Here is an 18,712-nt window from a genome sequence, read left to right as displayed (position 1 = left end):
AAGAAATTAGGAAGTAAAAAATTAAAATAGAACAAGTCATATGTAGATAAAGAGGTAATAATGGAGACAAAGAAAAGAAGTTAAATTTGCCATTTTAATGCTCTATCCATTTGAATTTCCTGTCTTTGTTAGGAGTGGATTTTAATCCACTCTTTAATTAATCCGAAGAAAGGAAGGACATGTCATCCATCTCAATGAGGATCTACACCTTCTTTCTCCAGGAACTTTACCTTCTATTATTGTTTTGAGAAGTCTTCTTTCCATCCTTTCAATTGGTGTCCAAAGTATTTCAGCTTTCTTTTGTCAATATCCTTTAAAGTTCTACCTGATCATTTCTAGCACCCATCCCTTTGTCCACCTTTCAGTATCAGCAGCCTTCTGTAATACCACATCTCAAAAGCAGGTATCCTTTTCTTAGCAGACTTCTTTAGCTTCCAAGTCTCACATCCATAAGTTGCTGTTGGAATAACAGCTGTATCCAGAATCCTCAACTTTGTTCCTGTGGAGATAGCTCCATCTTTCCAGATTTTAGACAAGTCTCTGACTGCTGTTTTAGCCATTTCTAATATTCTTCGAATGTATTCTGAACAGCAGTTCTTCACATTAATAATGGATCCTAAGTACTAAAACTTGCTGATTTCTTCAATTCTTTCTCTCTTAAGGTACACTTGTTTCTCAGGAGATTCCCTCTTTATATTTCCTTTGAGAATCATAATCTTTGTCTTGCTAGGACTGAGTTGAAGTTCTTATTAACTTTGTCAAGGATTCATTCTATTTCTTCCTTGTCGTTACAAAGGAGTACTGTATCATCAGTGTACCTCATATTACTGATCAATCTCCACCTCTCCTAATTCCAGTGTTAAATTTATCTCATCCAATACTATATGAGATAATATAGTATTGGATGAGATGTCCTCAATATTTAAATTCATCTCATCCAATACTATATGCATGATGTCCTCAGCATAGATACTAAACAGATGAGGAGAAAGTAGGCATTCTTGCCCAACTCCCTTCCCAACAAGAAACCAATCAGTTAATCCATCTGTTCTTACTGTGGCTTCTTGCTTACTTCCTTTGAAAATCATAATCTTTGTCTTGCTAGGATTGAATTGAAGTCCTGTGTTCTTATCAACTTTGTCCTAATGGGAAAACCCATTATTTTCATTACCTCCCACAATTTCATATACTGAACACAGAAGAACAAAATAAACAATTTATTTTGTTACTAACAGTTCAGCTAATAAGCAATTACTTTGCTACGATATTAACCAGATGGAGACACTGCGGTTACTGATGTGAGAATTCAGGCAGACAAACTGGAGATGCTCAGCATATTGAAAAATATCAATGTGAATACAGCAGTTGGACTGGATGACATGTTGACCTGTGTGCTATGAGAAAAAGCAGTGTCACAGAACTGTGCCAGAGTCTCAGCTCTAGCACAGTTCCAAGGGAGTGGAATGAGGGTAAGATAGTTCCCACTACATAAAAGGTGGCTCCAAGACAGAAGTAGCAAATTACAGTATTAGAAAAGTTGGTTAAAGGTAAAATTCAGGAATGAGTGGATAGGAATATGATACTCTACAGTGGGCAGTATGACTGTAAAAAGTAGGTCCTGCCTCAGTAATTAATTACATTTTACAATAAAGGGATGGCAGAATTGGATATAATGATGCTGCTTCTGGATATTCCAAGAGCATCTGAAAGAATACCACAAAGAAAACCATTACATATATGGGAGCAAATGGGAATGGATATGAAGCTGGTAATATGGACTTGTGTGGGAGGGGAGGGAGGGAGGAAGCTGATAGGAAGTAATGATGTAATTTTCATGCAGTCTACCATAAGATACTGTACACCTCATGTGGGTGTATGTCAGGAATTTGATGATGTTGATGACAAATTAAAGAGTAGTGATTCTAGTACAGAGCACTAGCGTACTTTACTATTCACCCTCATTTGCCTTGCTTTCTCCTGCCATCCTGGAAAACAACACTTGTTTAGCTAATCTTTCCTCTTCCATTCTATTCAAGTGTCCGTACCACCTGAGATAAGTTCTGCTAATATATTCTTGAATGATAACAATGTCGAGTTCTTTCTTAACATCCTCATTTTTAATATGATACTGTTAGTGATGCAACCTGTTTAATCACCTAATCTTTCTCAGGACTCTCATATTTGTGGTCTCTAGTCTTTGATCAAGAGTTTTATTTCTGACCTAGCTCTTAGATCCATAAGTTAAAATTAGTTTAAACTGTCTTGTATACAGCTAGTTTAGTGTTTGGAATAATCTCTTATTCCATATAAATTTATTCAGTTGACTTTCTACCATACCAGCTTTGCTAATTCTGCTGTCTATTTGTAAATTAAATTGTGCCTAAATAGCTGAAATGTTTACTTATTTTAAGTTCTCCATTCATCATGCAGTTGATGCTTTCAATGTTTCTACCCTTCATTGTCTATGTCTTTATAATGCTGATTTTCATACCAAATTTATTACAGCAGTTATTCAATTTGGTCAGGGAATCCTGCAAACATGTCCTGGATTTATTTAGGAGTATAACATCATCTGCATAAAGTAAAGAGCTGAGATTAACATCTCCAATTTTGATATCAGGTTTAATACTGCTTTCCTTCATAATGTGATCCATATAGATGAATAACAGAGGTGATAATGTACACCTTTGTTGAACACCTGAGTTAACATCAAACCATCTTCCTGTACCTCCTTCAATTCTAACTGCTGATTTACAACTCAAAAGAGACTATACATTGCTTGATATAATGTCCCATTTACACCACATAACTGAAGCATTTTGAAGAGCTTTCCTCTTGGCACCTTGTCATATGCCTTTTTCAGATCTACAAACTTAAATACAGATTCTTGTTATATTCCCATGATTTCTCAACTATTTGTCTTAAAGTGAAAATTTATTCCTGACCACCTCTGTTTGGCCAGAACCCAGTTTGATTTTCTCCAAGCTTCTCCTTCACAATTTTTCTTAGAGGTTTCTCAAGAATGCTTGCATAAATCTTAAAAGGAACAATCAGTACAGAAATTCCTCTGTAATTCTCACATTCCATTTTATTTCCTTTTTTTATAGATAGTACTATGAGTACTCTACTCCAATCATCTGGAATTCGACCCTTTGACCAGGCCTTCTGAATTTTGCTGTGTAGCAACTGTAAAACTTTTATACTTCCATATTTTAAAATTTCTGGTCAAATATCATCTATAAAATAAAATTTCTTTAATTCATATATTAATGATACAGGGAATAATTTAAGGGAGGAGATATTTAGTTATTCAAGAGCAATAAATGATAAAGGTAATGTAGATGTGCTGTAGGATGATTCAGGATGATTTAAATACTGTATTTTTCGGACCATAAGACGCAGCACCTTTTTACATAGAAAAATTGACTGAAAATTGGGGTGCGTCTTATGGTCTGAAGGTAACATTAAAATGCGAATCTTTACACTGTATCAAAGTTCAATTACTGGTGCAATATGTTAATAAAATTAGTAAGTCGGCACTGAAAGTAGGTACCTAAGTTATCTCGCTGCATGTGGGTGAATCACTGATTTAGAACGTCAATAGTCATTAGTGTGTAAACATATGTGCTTTTGTATGGTTCATTTGAATTATTTTTTATAAGTCATTAAAATTTTTATATTAAAATTAGAAAAAATGAGTGTAAAACAAAAAAGACTTTCATATAACATGAGTTATAAATTAAATGTGATAAATTATGCAAAACAATATGGAAACAGAGCAGCAGAAAGACATTTTGGTCCACTGCCAACAGAAAAATTAGTTTGCGAGTGGAGAAAACAAGAGGAACAATAAAAACTGCTATGTAAACACAAGAAAACATTCCGTTCGCACCTAGAAAAATGGCCAGAATAAGAAGTACAAATGAAAAATTGGGTAACAAATCATCGCAACATGGGAATATCTGTTTCTACGAAAATGATAATTTTTGAAGCGAAATGATGGGCAACTACTAATGGAATTTTAGATTTTATCTGATCACTGTCTTGGTGATTTAGATTTATGAAAAGACATGGGTTATGCATGTGTACAAAAACTACTCTAGCCCAAAAAATGCCAGCTGACTATGAAGCTAAAATTATAGAATTCCATAGATTTGTCATATCAGCGAGAAGGAAATTTAACTTTGAGCTTAATCAAACTGCGAACATGGATGAAGTGCCTCAACTTTTGATGTTCCTTCAAATCGGACAGTAGATTCAAAAGGCACCAAATCAATAGTGATCAAAACAACAGGTCACGAAAAAACTCACTACACTGTAGTTTTAGCTTGTTGCGCAGATGGAACAAAACTACCCCACCCCCATGTTAATCTTCAAGAGAAAAACGTTACCGAGAGATGAAATTCCTCATAGCATTATTATCCATATTCAAGATAAAGGCTGGATGGACGAAACAAGAATGAAATTATGGATACAAAAGATATGGGCAAAATGTCCAGGCATTGTTAAAAATTGTGGAATCAATTCAGAGTGCATAAAACAGAATCAACCAAGAAGCTTCTAAAAGAAATGAATACAGAATTAGCTGTATTCTTGTAACTTGTAAGTTACAAGAATCTTATCTGTGACTTGTAAGGCCTGGAGGCTTTATAAGTCAATTACAACCCTTGGATGGATCTATTAATAAACCATTCAAAAATTTTATGCGGGAAGAGTGGAACAAATGGATGGCAAATCCAAATCACGATATTACAGCAACAGGACATATGAAACATCCAACAATTTCAGAAGTATGTACCTGGGTGAAAAATTCATGGGAAGCTGTGAAAGAAGAGACGATTATAGTTCAGATGAAAGTAATACGAACGGTAAATAAAAATTAAGAATTTGTAAATATCTTTATATAATAAAATTTTTTTTTCTAAAAATCGTCTCATAAATTTGGGGTGCATCTTATCGTCCGAAAAATATAGTAAATTGGCAGCATGGACAAAAGACAATGATTTTCAGTTTTATGTTGCAAAATGTAAGGTAATGCACTTAGCATGAAAAGATTACATCAAAGATTCATCAGTGTGATACAAAAATTACTTTGTAACACAATGATGACACTAAATTGCAGGAAATTAATGAGACTGGAGATAATAGTTGACAGAGATTTGAAGTTCAGAGGACATATTGCGAAAGTTAGCAAAATAGCTCAAAGGATTACTTGTTTTTTGAAGAATACACGGATAAGGAAAGATAGGGAGGATATTATCCCTCTTAAGGCTATGATTCAGCCGCATCTCAACTACTGTACACAGATTTGGTCACCTGGATTTCTTGGGGATTAGGAGGAGGTGGTGGAGAGGATTCAGAGTAACCAAGCTGGTGACAGGTCTATGAAATGCTCTGTGATGATAAATAACAGGTACATGGGTTTCAGAATTGAGTGGACATGACAGAAACTTATAAGTTTTTATAGGGAGTCTATAAGATTGACACATAAATGAAATTTTTCAAATGACAAGTAGGGACCAAACAAGGAGTCAACCATGGAAGTTGTGTAGCAGCGTTGTCAGTAAAGGTGTAGTGATGATTTTTTTTTTTTTTTTTTTTAGATAACGGTGAATGAGCAGAGTGGATTGCCAGGGGTAGTTGTAAGTTGTGATATCTTCTCTATAGTTTAATTCATGTTTGACTTGTTCATTTGTTTATTTGTTTTGTGTTCTGACCAGTGAGTCTTATTTATTTTTCTTAAGCATTTCATTTTGAATGCTCTGATTTTCTGTATTTCTTTATGATGGAGTCTCCATGACTCAGCTCCATATGTTGCTATAGGCATGCTAATGGTTTTATGGTTTTAATTTGAGGCTTTTTGAAATGCTGTTATTTTTCCATATTTTGTTTAATTTTCTGTTAAATTTATTTCCACATAAGTTTCTATCTTTAATTTCTATAAAGAAAACACACAGTACTTAATCAGATTTTGGAAGAAATAATCAAATAAGACAAATGCACTGCATGGAAGTTGCTATAGGCCTGAGAAAGTATTTTTAGAATCAGCATCTGCCACAAAACACTTCCCTAACTTCAATAAATATGACTGTTTTCATTTGCCTATGATTTAGGAAACAGTCATTTTGAGTCCACATTTAGCTTTGACTTCTCTGAAGTAACTTTTTTTATTCAGCCCCTAGGATGTAATATCCTAGGGGCTGAATAAAAAAAGTTACTTCAGAGAAGTCAAAGCTAAATGTGGACTCAAAATGACTGTTTCCTAAATCATAGGCAAATGAAAACAGTCATATTTATTGAAGTTAGGGAAGTGTTTTGTGGCGGATGCTGATTCTAAAAATACTTTCTCAGGCCTATAGCAACTTCCATGCAGTGCATTTGTCTTCTTCTAATCCTCTGTGAAGAAGTATCCAGAGCATGGTCTACCAGTACTTGCTATATAGATGATCATGAATGTAGCTTTTATGTTCTTCATGATAGATGTTGCAGGAACAAGGAATCTTATACACTCTAAGATATGTAAGAAAAAGATCTTTCCAAAGAATCAACAAAGGATGCTATCTGTATATATTGAACTTTTCAGATGCACCTAAGATACAAGAGTATGGGAATGGTCTGTTGCAATTTTGTGTGTGTGTGTGTGTCAGAGATAGAGGTGGGGTGGGTGCATGCAGTCTTTTGTCTATTTATAGAGTTGCAGACATTGGTTGAAAAGAGTCTCAAATATAACTGAGTTCTGTGCAGGGGCTGCATCATTAGAATGAAACTGTCCTGGCTCTGTGCATAAGTGTTTTAAGGGTGCTTTTTTTGGGGGGGGTGACAGAAGGGGACGTGACTGCTTATGTAAGTACCTTCTGATGTGTGTGTGGTGGGTGTGGGTTTTCTATAAAGAGAAAAGTTATTATAATGAACCATTTAGAAGTGATGTAACTAGTGTCTAAGAAGGAAAGACAGATGTTTGTTTCTTTTTCTACAGTGAAATGAAATTTTGGATGCAATTGTTTAAAATGCGCTAAAAATGTATCTAATGTGTCTAAGATATGAGACCAAACAGCAAACACATCATCTATAGAAGCACATTTTTAATGGCACTTGTGACATAGTAAAGTTTATTAGACACACATATTCACAATGAATAATTTTTATGATGATGATTATTATTATTATTATTATTGTAAATATTTTGACCAGAAACTAACTGCCCAACATCAGTGCAACAGCATAATTACAAAGTGAAGCTAGAATAAAGAACATTAATCCTATTTACAGAATTGAGCCATGTGCCAGAATGCCACCTTACGAGTGGTTACAAAATAAAATATTACATTTAAAGCCAAAATTAAAATGAATTGAAAGAAAAATAACAAAATTTACTTAATCAACTGAATGACACAGAATTATGTTAAAAGTGTGTGTGTGGGGGACGAGGACGAGGCTCTCCCAAACTTTGGACAGTCGTCAGAGGGGCAGTTGTTCCAATTTAAGTTTGAGCAGTGTAGAAATACTTCAGTACTCTCTCTAATAATTCAAACCTAAGCCTGCACTGATGTAAAAGGCTAATATTGGACCAGAGGATATTATGGTCAGTGCCCATTTCATGCTGAGCGAGGCCAGATTTTTCAGGTTTTTCAGGTTAATATAAGATTAGTGTTCTTGTAATTGTTATTTGTCAAAACATCCTGTTTGTTTTTGTTCAAAGTATGGACTGCTCACACTGTACCTGGTAAATGCTAGGGAGGGAGAGGGAGAAGGGATGGGGGGCTAGTTATCCTTCGTTGATGCTAAGCAACTGGACATTTTGTTGATAGGGAAAGATGTGGGAATAAGATACAAAGATGAAAAGTTACAATCTTGGCAATCATCTAGATGCTTGAAATTTATAGGATAGGGACTTGCTGTACAGGTTCAGAGTTTTCTTGGAATGTAAGTATCCAAGATGCATTTAAACTTCCTTGAAGTGAAGCCATTCTGTAGTATGATTCATTGTATGGTGCTCAGTTCTTGCTGGAGAGCTTGGGAATTGAAGAAGATAACATGTGCTGTATTGAACAAAGATTTGAGGTCGCCTAGTTTTTGAGATGGATGACGTGCTGAATCTTGCAGTATGTAGCAGCTAGCAAGTATTCCAGAAGGGGCATGGGAAAGGAGAACCTCCAGGAAGGTTAATTTTCCACCCTTTTCTTTTTCCATGGTGAAGTTGATGTGTGGGTGATGTGCTGATTTTGGTTATAAAGGTCGGTAGAGATGCTTCTGAGTCTGGTCAGATGGAAAACACATCATCCACAGGTAATCAAAAGGAAGACTGAGGTTGTATTTAAGAGAACAGAGATCCCTCAAGATGCTCTAAGCAGAAATTAGCAGGTGTAGGTGACAAGGGCTTCCCATAGCAGTTCTTTCAATCTATTTGTAGAATTGGTTTCTGCAGATGAAATAGCCTGAGTTTCACTGTCTGGAATGAAAACCAGGCAGTCAAACTCTGGAGAGTGCCAGTCAGAGATACACTGGTAAATAAGGACTGGATATCAAAACTGACCATGATGGCTGTATGCTGAAGAGCTGGAATTTTTATTTTTGTCAGAAATTCTGATGAAATTTCACAGACACTCATGTGTAGTCTGTACAGGAGCTTAAAAGATTAGCTAGAAATTTGGCTAGGCTATAGGCGGGGACATCTCTGCAGCTAATTATGAGTCTTAGTGGGACTCTACAAAAATCTGCAGGTTCATTCTTGTCTAATACTCTACGAAGTTGTTTCTGAGACAAAAATTATGATCAGGAAAAGAAAGGAGATCTATAGTACCCAATATGAAACATAAATGCCTTAAAAAGCATTTTTTCAATATGATATTCACTTTTACCCTGCTTAAAACTAAAATTGGTCACTCCTTTTTCATTTCTTCCATTATACTGTATTCTTAACAAGTGTGAAGATGTCACTATCCACAGTAACATAGTTAACGAAGCTTTCTTTATTTCTTGTTTGTTCTTTCCATGTAAATTTATCTGCATCTTTATTCTAGAACTTGGTATTAGTAATGACTAGCCCATTTCCTGAACAGAAATCTAGCAGATGCTTACCATTATTATTAGCTTTACCCAATTTTCTAAATTTTCTCAATAATATTTTAATTATTCTTATTTTATTATTATTTTTATTTTATTTATTTTTTTGAGTTAATTTCCTACTTTGTTGTTTAGATCTCCAACAAGAACCAGCTTTTCTGTTTTATATGACCACTGCTCAGATGACTTAAAAATCCTGTTGCTTCCTTAGTAGAGCTTTCTTCAGACGAAAAGGCACAAATAAGTCTTATCACTTAATTTTCCATTTTGAAAAAAAAGTTTGCGCCTGAAAATATCTTCATGACTGGGGTAAGGTAGCAAAGGTAGACCAAGCTAACATCACTCCTATCTCAGTATTTCTCATAACATTAACATTATACATATCCGCAAGGAGATGTGTTTTGCATTATGGGAGATACTGAGATAGGAGTGATGTTATCTTGGTCCACCTTTGCTACGAGTTGCCCAGTGTTGTACTACCTTACCCCAGTCCCCCAGTCCTGAAGATATTTTCAGGTGCAAACTTTGTTTGCTCACACTTGGATAAAGGATTAAACTAAATTTATTATAGTCTAACCAAGTGAAAAATAAACTTTCAACATCTTTCTCTAAATCCAGAGTAATTTAATAAAACAATGGCACATCTTTTGGCAACTACTATAGGTAAAGATGACCCCGCTATTGCTTCTGCCTGGTATCTCCACTTCTGGGCCTGGCTCCCACTGATGAGACCTCAATAAAGGTCGAAACCGGTGTGGGTTAGCCTTGGGTTCTGAGAGGCTCTGCTTGGGGATAGGTTTTTGCTTGTCTCTAAGTGGGGCCACTGCTGAGATTATGGCTCTGCTTGGTGGTGGGGTGAGCCTGTCACTGAGTGGAACAATGCTGAGTTAGGTGATCTTTCAGGATCGTCTTATTTTTAGAGCCCGCTTCACCTATACAAAGTCGAAACTAGTCTGGGTAGTGGCCCTTCCCTTAATGCATAACATTATACATATCCGCAAGGAGATGTGTTTTGCATTATGGGAGATACTGGGATAGGAGTGATGTTAGCTTGGTCCACCTTCGCTACGAGTTGCCCAGTATTGTACTACCTTACCCCAGTCCTGAAGATACTTTCAGGCACAAACTTTGTTTGCTCACACTTGGATAAAGGATTAAACTAAATTTATTACAGTCTAACCAAGAAAAATAAACTTTGAACATCTTTCTCTAAATCCAGAGTAATTTAATAAAAAGTTGGCACACCTTTTGGCAACTCCTATAGGTAATCACTATTGCTTCTGCCTCGTATCTCCACCTCTGGGCCTGGCTCCCACTTTATCCAAGCGTGAGCAAACTTTGTTTGCTCACGCTTGGATAAAGAATTAAACTAAATTTATTATTGAATTATCATATTTGAACATACTATAAAAACAAAATTATATAATAAATCATACTTGTCATTTATTTTATTTAGAAATTTCTGTAGTGTCTCCACTCCAATATTACTCTAACCTATTTCAACTTAATGCATTCTAATTAGTTACTTTTAGCCTGCATCATGCAAGCATCAGCAAGCTGAAGTAAATAGATGGATAGATTAAGCAAATTAATTTAGTGCTCATAATTTTGCAGGTTATAGCTAGACAAAAAAAAGGCAACATTAATATGAGAAATATTACATCAGTACACACACAGTGAGTTCTGATACTGGAAACTTGCACACAAATGTTTATTTCATGCACGAGTGGGCTAGCAAAAGGAAGGGAACATTATATTCATTTTTTAAATAACTCTCATGGCTTACATGTGTAATAAAAATTATACAGAATTTTATTCAAAAACTTCAATATATTTCATCCAGCATTACATGGACAGACAGACTGTTAACTACATTCAAAATATGAATCAAAATAATGCATCATAAATCATGCATATATTAGCTCATGTCTCAGTCACAGCTAAAGTATATGATTACACTATTTAGAGTTCAAAGGAACAATTGTAAAAAGTTGCATAGATAAAAAAAAAAATTCAAAATAATTATTAATTAAAAAAACAACTTATGAACAATTAATAGTGATCACTTCCCAAAACTTGGAGATATCAGATATCATTGGTATGCAGTCTTATGCAGTCTAATCAGTTGAGGTTCAGATAATTTTGTAATGTTTCACATGTTTCAAAGAAAAGACTATTAAATTTGAACTTTCTGGAATGAAAAAGTTTTGTCTGGTTCCAAAGAACTCTTTTCCTAGTGTCAATAGCATGAGAAGCAAGACCAGATTTGTTGAATTTCAAAAATGATAGTCTTCGTGTTCTTTAATGCTAACAAAGGCAGTACAGCCAGATTGTCCAAAATAGCAAAGATGACATAAACAGAGTACTTAATAGACATCTGGCAAGGAAAGAGGTGTTTAATGTATCCTTTGTAGACGGTAGGAAGGAAGACAGCTATCAAGCTGGTTTGAAGGAAGCATATACACTGAATTTATGAAGAATCCTTGCTATTTGTTCCAAGGTTACTTTAAGGTAGGTTATCAAAATTCTTTTCACATTAAATTGTAGTCTGGTAGAAGGATGATAATTATCAATAATTTTTTGAATGGGAGTTTGTTGCATTCATTATATATCAAATTGATTTTAATTTTATTCAGTTCATATAATAAAAGGGAATCAGAAGACCAGATCGTATAAGCTCTATGTACAAGATCTTGATAATACCCATTCTCTATGATAAAGTGCAGTCCACTATGTCTCGCTGATTATGTCCACATAACACTGGATGAATATACTGGAGTTTTTGAATAAAATTCTATATAATTTTTGTTACATGTGTAAGTCATGAAAGTTATTTAAATATGTCTAGTGCACATGTTCCATTAAAACTACTTATATCTTCATTGTTATTCTTCATCACATCATATCATGAAGGATCCTTTGCATCATGATGTGATCAAAAGGATCACATCATTATGGAAATAGGCATAAACCTGATATCAAAATTAGATATACTAAACAGCTCTTTACTTTATGCAGATATTGTTATACTCTTAAACGCTTCTCCTCCATGGTCTGAATACTGCTTCCTCTCTCCTGATCCAACTATGTGCTCTGATCTAATAAATGTAATTATGAGTGCAAAAAGACAAAGAATGCAGTAAGTAGTGAGGGAAAAAGCATCAATCGACTTAACTGCCATTATTTCAGAAAAGCTTGAAATCTAATTGTAGAAGTCAGAAAAGAAATCATAAAAAAAGAATATACTTAAAGAGGCCTTGGTGCCAAACCCATTCAAATGACTGGGGAAAATGTCACCTAGACCTCTAGATAGTATAACTTAATTTTCCCATGAAACACACCATCTTGCTTAGTGGAGGCCTGAAGTGGCTGCTACCAAGACTGGTTTCTGGAACAGGTTCTTTGGTTTAGCCTCTCATTCTTACATGTAGTGCAAATGGCATCCTTCATGAGTATGCCTAACATACTGTAATTAACCAAGGGGCATATTTCCACCATTTGAAGATGTAGAGGTTCATCAAACATGATTACCATCATGTTTGATGAACTCAAGGAGCCAACAAATAATCCTACCACCACTTTTTTTGTATGACTGTAAGTACCTTCATCTCAGATACAGCATGCTTTGTTAGTTGACTGTAGCCCACAATGGTTAAGATGTATAGCGTGACAGAATCTGGAAAACTATGCTCATGGTGAGCAAAATTGCCCATTCGAGCATGGCTCGAATGGGCAATTACAATATATTGTACTGTTCTCTTTCCAAAGATCCTCAATTCAGTGTAGATGATGGCAATTAAGTTTATTAATGCCCATTCCTTCGAATGGTATATGTGGCCAAAGTTAACACTAATACATGGAGAGAACAGTGCCGTAATTAGGCAGGTGCAATGGGTGCACAGACACAGAGCCCAGGTTGAAGGGCCTGAAATCGGGTATCAAAAAAATAATCAGTATTATGTTTTCATTTTCAAATTTCGCTGCTGTGGGAGCCAATTCCGTAACAATTTTGGTCAAAGTTAAAAATTGACGAATCTATTTCTATTGTATTTGTTTTTTATTTTTTTTCCAAAAAAAGGGGAGCCAAAAATAAAATTTTGCATAGGGCCCATGAAAAGCTAGTTACAGTATTGATGGAGAGTGCAGAAACAATATCCCAAATAACAACACACTGTACTCTTACATGTATGAGATACCAGGGCTAAAGGCACACAAGATAATACTCTCTCTTTACTGAAGCTCATTTCGAAAATAGTTGCTGTGGTGCCAGCCAGCATGCCAGTTGAACATTAGAGGAGCAGAAAATGGTGTGCTGATCCAAAAATTCACAGTTATTACACCAGGAAGATGGTTGGCTAGGCAAACAAAATATATGACTGATATGTGATACTGAACAGCATAAAGCAGACCACATGAATTCTGACATGTTGCGCACCTATTTCCTAGACAGAGATGGAATCTTTCAGGACAATAATCCATCATATTAGTGGGCCTACACTGTAAAGAACTGGTTCAAGAAACCCACAATGGACACTATCCATCTTGAATGGCTAGTAAATTCACTGGATCTCAGCCCAGCTGAATGCTTGTGGCAAGTTCTGAAACACTCTGGCCATATAAACTGCAATCTTTATTCACAGCTACAAATCAACATTGCTATCATTAGCCATTTGGTGAAATCAATACTGTCCATGCAAAGGTTCCAAACATAAGACTAGGAAGATGACAGAATTCAGTATTACATCCGTGTATATAAGAGATGACAAATACAAATTTTGACAATGGATTCTTTTCGATTCTCACAAAATTTTCTTGTCACTATTCATAGAATTTAGTAAGGAAAATTTTTGAACCTTTTTGTACCATTTTTATCAAAAAGAAAAATAAGTACTTAGAAGTCATTTTACATATAATACCTACCTCCAACTGTAACTATTAGTTTATCTGAAGAAGTTCTTGAAGTTATAGCATCTACACAAGTTTGAAGAGTAATGTTTGTAACTTCTAAACACCCACTGACATCCAAAGATTGAAGGAAGGGACACAATAATACCAATGTGACAAAACCTAGAAGAAAAAAAAAAAAATTATAAACAAATGGAAATAAAGTTTGCTACTTACTCTTACACTTCAACTTTTAAAATCTGTGAGCTTGTTTGTGCAACTTTCTAATCAGTTACTTGCCTTGTCTAATTAAAACTCCTGTTTTGCTTTATTATTATATGGTGGCCTATATTGGTCAGTTGCATATAAATCAGTCTTCTGCTTGTCACCTAGAATATACTTAAGCATTTCTTTTGGTTATATTTTCATAATCCATCATTGTCATAGCATATCCAACTCCTTTAATGAACCTTAAAATATACTTGCCAAGAAATTATATTCTTATGTAATTCTTTTTCTCGAGTGCAAGCAAACAATGTTTGAGTGTGACGTATCTTTATAACTAGACTACTTGCATATAGAGGCTGATGCAACATATAAATTGCCTTAGTATCCCATAATGGAAATCATTAAAGGGGAGGTCACTACCTACACCAGTTTCAAGCTTTAGTGAGATCTCATCAGTGGTAGCCAGACCCAAGAAGATACCAACATTGAATTAATGCTATTTCCAACATACACCTTTTTATTACTTGTATCTGATTAAAATACTGTGAATCAGAGATAGATATAGAAATTTTTTTCCACTTTGTTACTGAGTAAATTATATATGTCTAGAAATTATATTATTTTCAATTCTTTTACCTGAGTGTAAGCAAATAAAGTTGTGCATGTGACATATCTTCATGACTAGGCTACCAGCAAATAGAGGCTGATAACTTCACATCAATTTTCTTAATAAACCAGTGGATCTGGCTTCCACTAATGAAACCTCAATAAAGATCAAACTGCTCTGGGTATAACTCTCCCTTAATGCTTAGAATTGTGCATATCAAAATAAAAAGGTGTGCTTTACATGATGGGATACTTAAGCAAATGACATGAAGTCATCAACCTCTATACGAAAGTAGCCTAGTTGCGAAGACACTTCACTTCACAAGCAAACTTTGTTTTCTTAAGCTTGGGTAAAAGGATTAAACAAGAATATAATTTCTTGACAAGTATAATTTACTTGGTAACCAAGTGAAAAAGCTATCTATCTCTGATCCACAGTATGTTAATAATAACGTGATATACCTTTTACTATTTGTATATGAGAAACATATGACTTCTATTTCATCTATCTAATCTGCCCAGTGTGAGACCATTGCCCTGCTTACTGGAGGGTTGAAAAAGTTCCATGTTTGGTCTTTAGAGCAGGGCTTTAAAACTATGTAAAAAAAAAAAAAAAGAAAGAAATACGAATACAAGAAATATATAAAATTTAATAATAAAAATAGAAGAAAAAAAAAATCCTTAACCCGCTCACAGTACTTATGTACTATAGAATTATAACCTATATATATTTCCCTTAGTATCTTTATGAGTCTGCTCCCATTAAATGAATTCTGAAAAAAGATTGAAACTGGTCTGGGTAAATCCTCCTGTAACATTTAGCATTATATACCCCTGAAAGGAAGTGCTTTGCATTATGGAAGACCAAGGCAATTGATGCAATGTCATCAACATAAAGAGCAAAAATTACATAGTAATACAGTGATGAAGAAATTTCTGAATATAGCCAATTGTCAACAACCTTCTGTATCAGATGACATGCAAACAAATGTCACTGCAAAAGTGCTTGATAAGCTCAAAAGAATTTAATCTATATGACAGTGATAAAACTGAAAGTTATACAACTTTGATGCTTTTTAAAACTTTTGTGCATATTTTTTTCTTTTCAATATAAAAATCATTTTTACTCAAAACTAAATCACTTTGTTTCACATCCTCTGAATACTGTGTCAACATAGTCACAGTGACACTTTTATTTCTTGTGTCTCTCCATGTGAATTTGAGCACATCTTTATGAACATGGTGCTGGTAATGACTAGTTCATGTCCCGAAGAAAAATTCAGTAGGTACTTACTATTAATATTAGCTTTGCTATTTTTGTTCAAATGCTCCCCAAACATTTCTTTAAGTCTGGTATTCATTTTTTGTCTGCTCTTTTGATCCTTCAATAAGGATGTTCTTTTCCTTTTTTCCTTATGACTGGTGCCTTCTCTAATTACTTGAAAATTCCTCCACTTTTTTTAACTTAATATAACCTTCTGTGGGACCACAGGTACAATAAATCTCATTTTAAAATTTCTTGCTATTTTCAAGATTATTATCATACTCAGTATTGAATATTAGTTTCCTTTTTTTGATTATAATTGTCTGAATACATCTTTTAGTTGTTCATTTGAAGATTCTCATCTGTTTTTGTCTTTTTTGTTTCAGTGTCAATATGGTAATTCTCTAATTTTTCTGCCAGTTGCATCATCTCTTTTCTGTTAATACTTTTTGTGTTGATCATGCATATCTTAAATTCTACTGATGCTGAGTGGGAGGTGGGAGTTTTTGTTCCAGACTTTTCAATGCTTGCTCTGGTCCTCCTGAAGACAACAGCAGGGCCTTGTTCAACTGTGTGATGGCATGACATTTCATCATTTTGTACCATCATTATCTCTTGGTTTAAGCCAATATAGAATACAATCTGGTTGTCTAAATCCCAAATTGCCCACCCATCCTCAGTGATTCAATATCCAGGCAGACAATAGATACTTACTAATGGGATGCACCATGAAAAGGCAAGGATTGGACATATGGACAGAAGTCCTGGTTGTTTACATTCCTTAAAAAGACGTGGAATTCTTGTCCCTGTTATCTAAAGATTTTCACTGATCTTCCCATTTGGTATTCAATACTGCAATTATTTCTTCCATTCCATAATCTGTATTTCTTAAATAAATCATCTTATAGGTATTATTTAAAAGACTTCAACCTATCCTGGTCATCATCATGTCAGTAACTTCAATTATGTCAATTTGGTATGTCTGTAATTCCCCTGCTTTCTTTTCTCTTTTCCACTGGAGCTTTGATGCTGATAGATCACTTCTGTTGAAGGTGATGTTATTCCAGTAACTGATGCTTCACAGTTTGCTATGGTAGTTTCATGCCAAAACCAACAAGTGCATTGTTTATCCAAGCTATAACTGATTTTTTTATTACATTTTTTTTTATTACTATTCATGTGTTAAGGCTTTTATCATTAAACTTTTATCATGTTTTCTTTATTATTATACTATAGCACAATGCAAGTTTTGGTTTCAGCCATACAGAATAATTTGGTAAGCTAAGTTCCAATTTTCATCTTCATTTATTAATATACAAGGGAATACCTATATACACCTAAACCTCTTTTTATGTGAATTTTTTTTACGCGAATTCGGAGTTATGCGAATTGGGATATCAAAAATAATTTTTTTTATGCGATTTTTATTCATTTTTACGCAACCAATCTAAAGTCTAAGTTAGGAAAAAATCCGTAATTCAAGAAAATTCGGAGAATTTTGTAGAATTGCATTCTCGTTTCAATTAAGAAAATTCTGAGATTTTTTTTTTTTTGCATTTTCGTTTCAATTAAGAAAATTCTAAATTCTTACGAATTTCATTTATTGGGAATTTCCCGAATTACATAACTGACTGCGCATAAAAAAGCAGTTCTTAGCAGTTTGAATTTGGTGTTTGAGTAAACAACACAGTTACCGCATTTTTTGCATTTGCATTTTTTAAGTGAAATCAAAATAAAAATCATGTTATAAAATTAATAATTTTGCTAAGAAATAATAAATGGTAAGCTATATGTAACTTTCATTTCATTAACCGAAGATTTTAATCCAGCCCTCACATGATGTTGCTGATAACAAAAAAAAAAAAAAAAAAGGAAAGCCATTTCCTTGGATATAAAAATTCGAATTTTAGATCGTCTTCAAACTGAGGAAGGTGCGACGGCTATGGGTAAGCATTTTAGAGTCCATGAATCAACTGTCAGATCTATAAGGAAAAATGAAGAGGCTATTAGAAAAGCAGTATGTTCTGGTACAAAATCGAGTGCGAAATTATCATCATACACAAGAGATGTTGTTCTAGAAAAGGCTGAAAAAGCTTTAGTGATGTGGAGAGGAGATAATGTACAAAAAAGAATGCCAGTTGACGGAAATTACATCAAGCAATCAGCATTGAGATTTTATGAACAGATTAAAAAACTGCAGCCAGATACTTCATCTCAATCGAGGAAAAAATATGAATTTCATGCAAGCAATAGTTGACTGGCTAAGTTTATTAAAAGACATGCTCTTCATAATATAAAAATTAAAGGTGAAATGGCTTCTGCTGATGAAACAGCTGCTAAAGCATTTCCAAATAAACTTGCTAAAATAATTGAAGATGGAGGTTACACTCATGAACAAGTTTGGAATATGGATGAAACTGGCCTTTTCTGGAAAAAAATGCCAAACAGAACTTACGTATCAAAAATGCAAAAAACTGTTGGTGGGTTCAAAGCAGCAAAGGATTGCATAACACTCTTATTTTGTTCGAATGCTTTAGGAGATCGAATGTTAAAACCACTGCTCATAAATCGATCGTTAAGATAGATGACAAGGGTCTCGAATTTAAAGTGCTTTTGATTCTTGATAATGCACCCAGTCATCCTGCCATAGAACACCCAAATGTGCAA

General features: G+C 34.4%; 1 protein-coding gene across 1 annotated transcript in view; it reads right to left on the bottom strand.

The window, feature by feature from the left end:
- Positions 1 to 18,712, bottom strand: part of LOC150095745 (putative RNA-binding protein EEED8.10) — a 268,565-nt gene that overhangs the window by 36,507 nt on the left and 213,346 nt on the right. The window contains exon 18 of the mRNA XM_090410562.1: positions 13,984 to 14,130. Within this exon, the coding sequence (XP_090266688.1) occupies positions 13,984 to 14,130 (147 nt within the window). The remainder of the gene's footprint in view (positions 1 to 13,983; positions 14,131 to 18,712) is intronic.

This window comes from Typopeltis vanoorti, chromosome 20, assembly GCF_054136105.1.
Source record: "Typopeltis vanoorti isolate ZY-2024b chromosome 20, IOZ_Tvanoo_1.0, whole genome shotgun sequence".
Lineage (NCBI taxonomy): Eukaryota > Metazoa > Arthropoda > Arachnida > Uropygi > Thelyphonidae > Typopeltis > Typopeltis vanoorti.
This window is presented reverse-complemented; position numbering and strand designations above follow the sequence as displayed.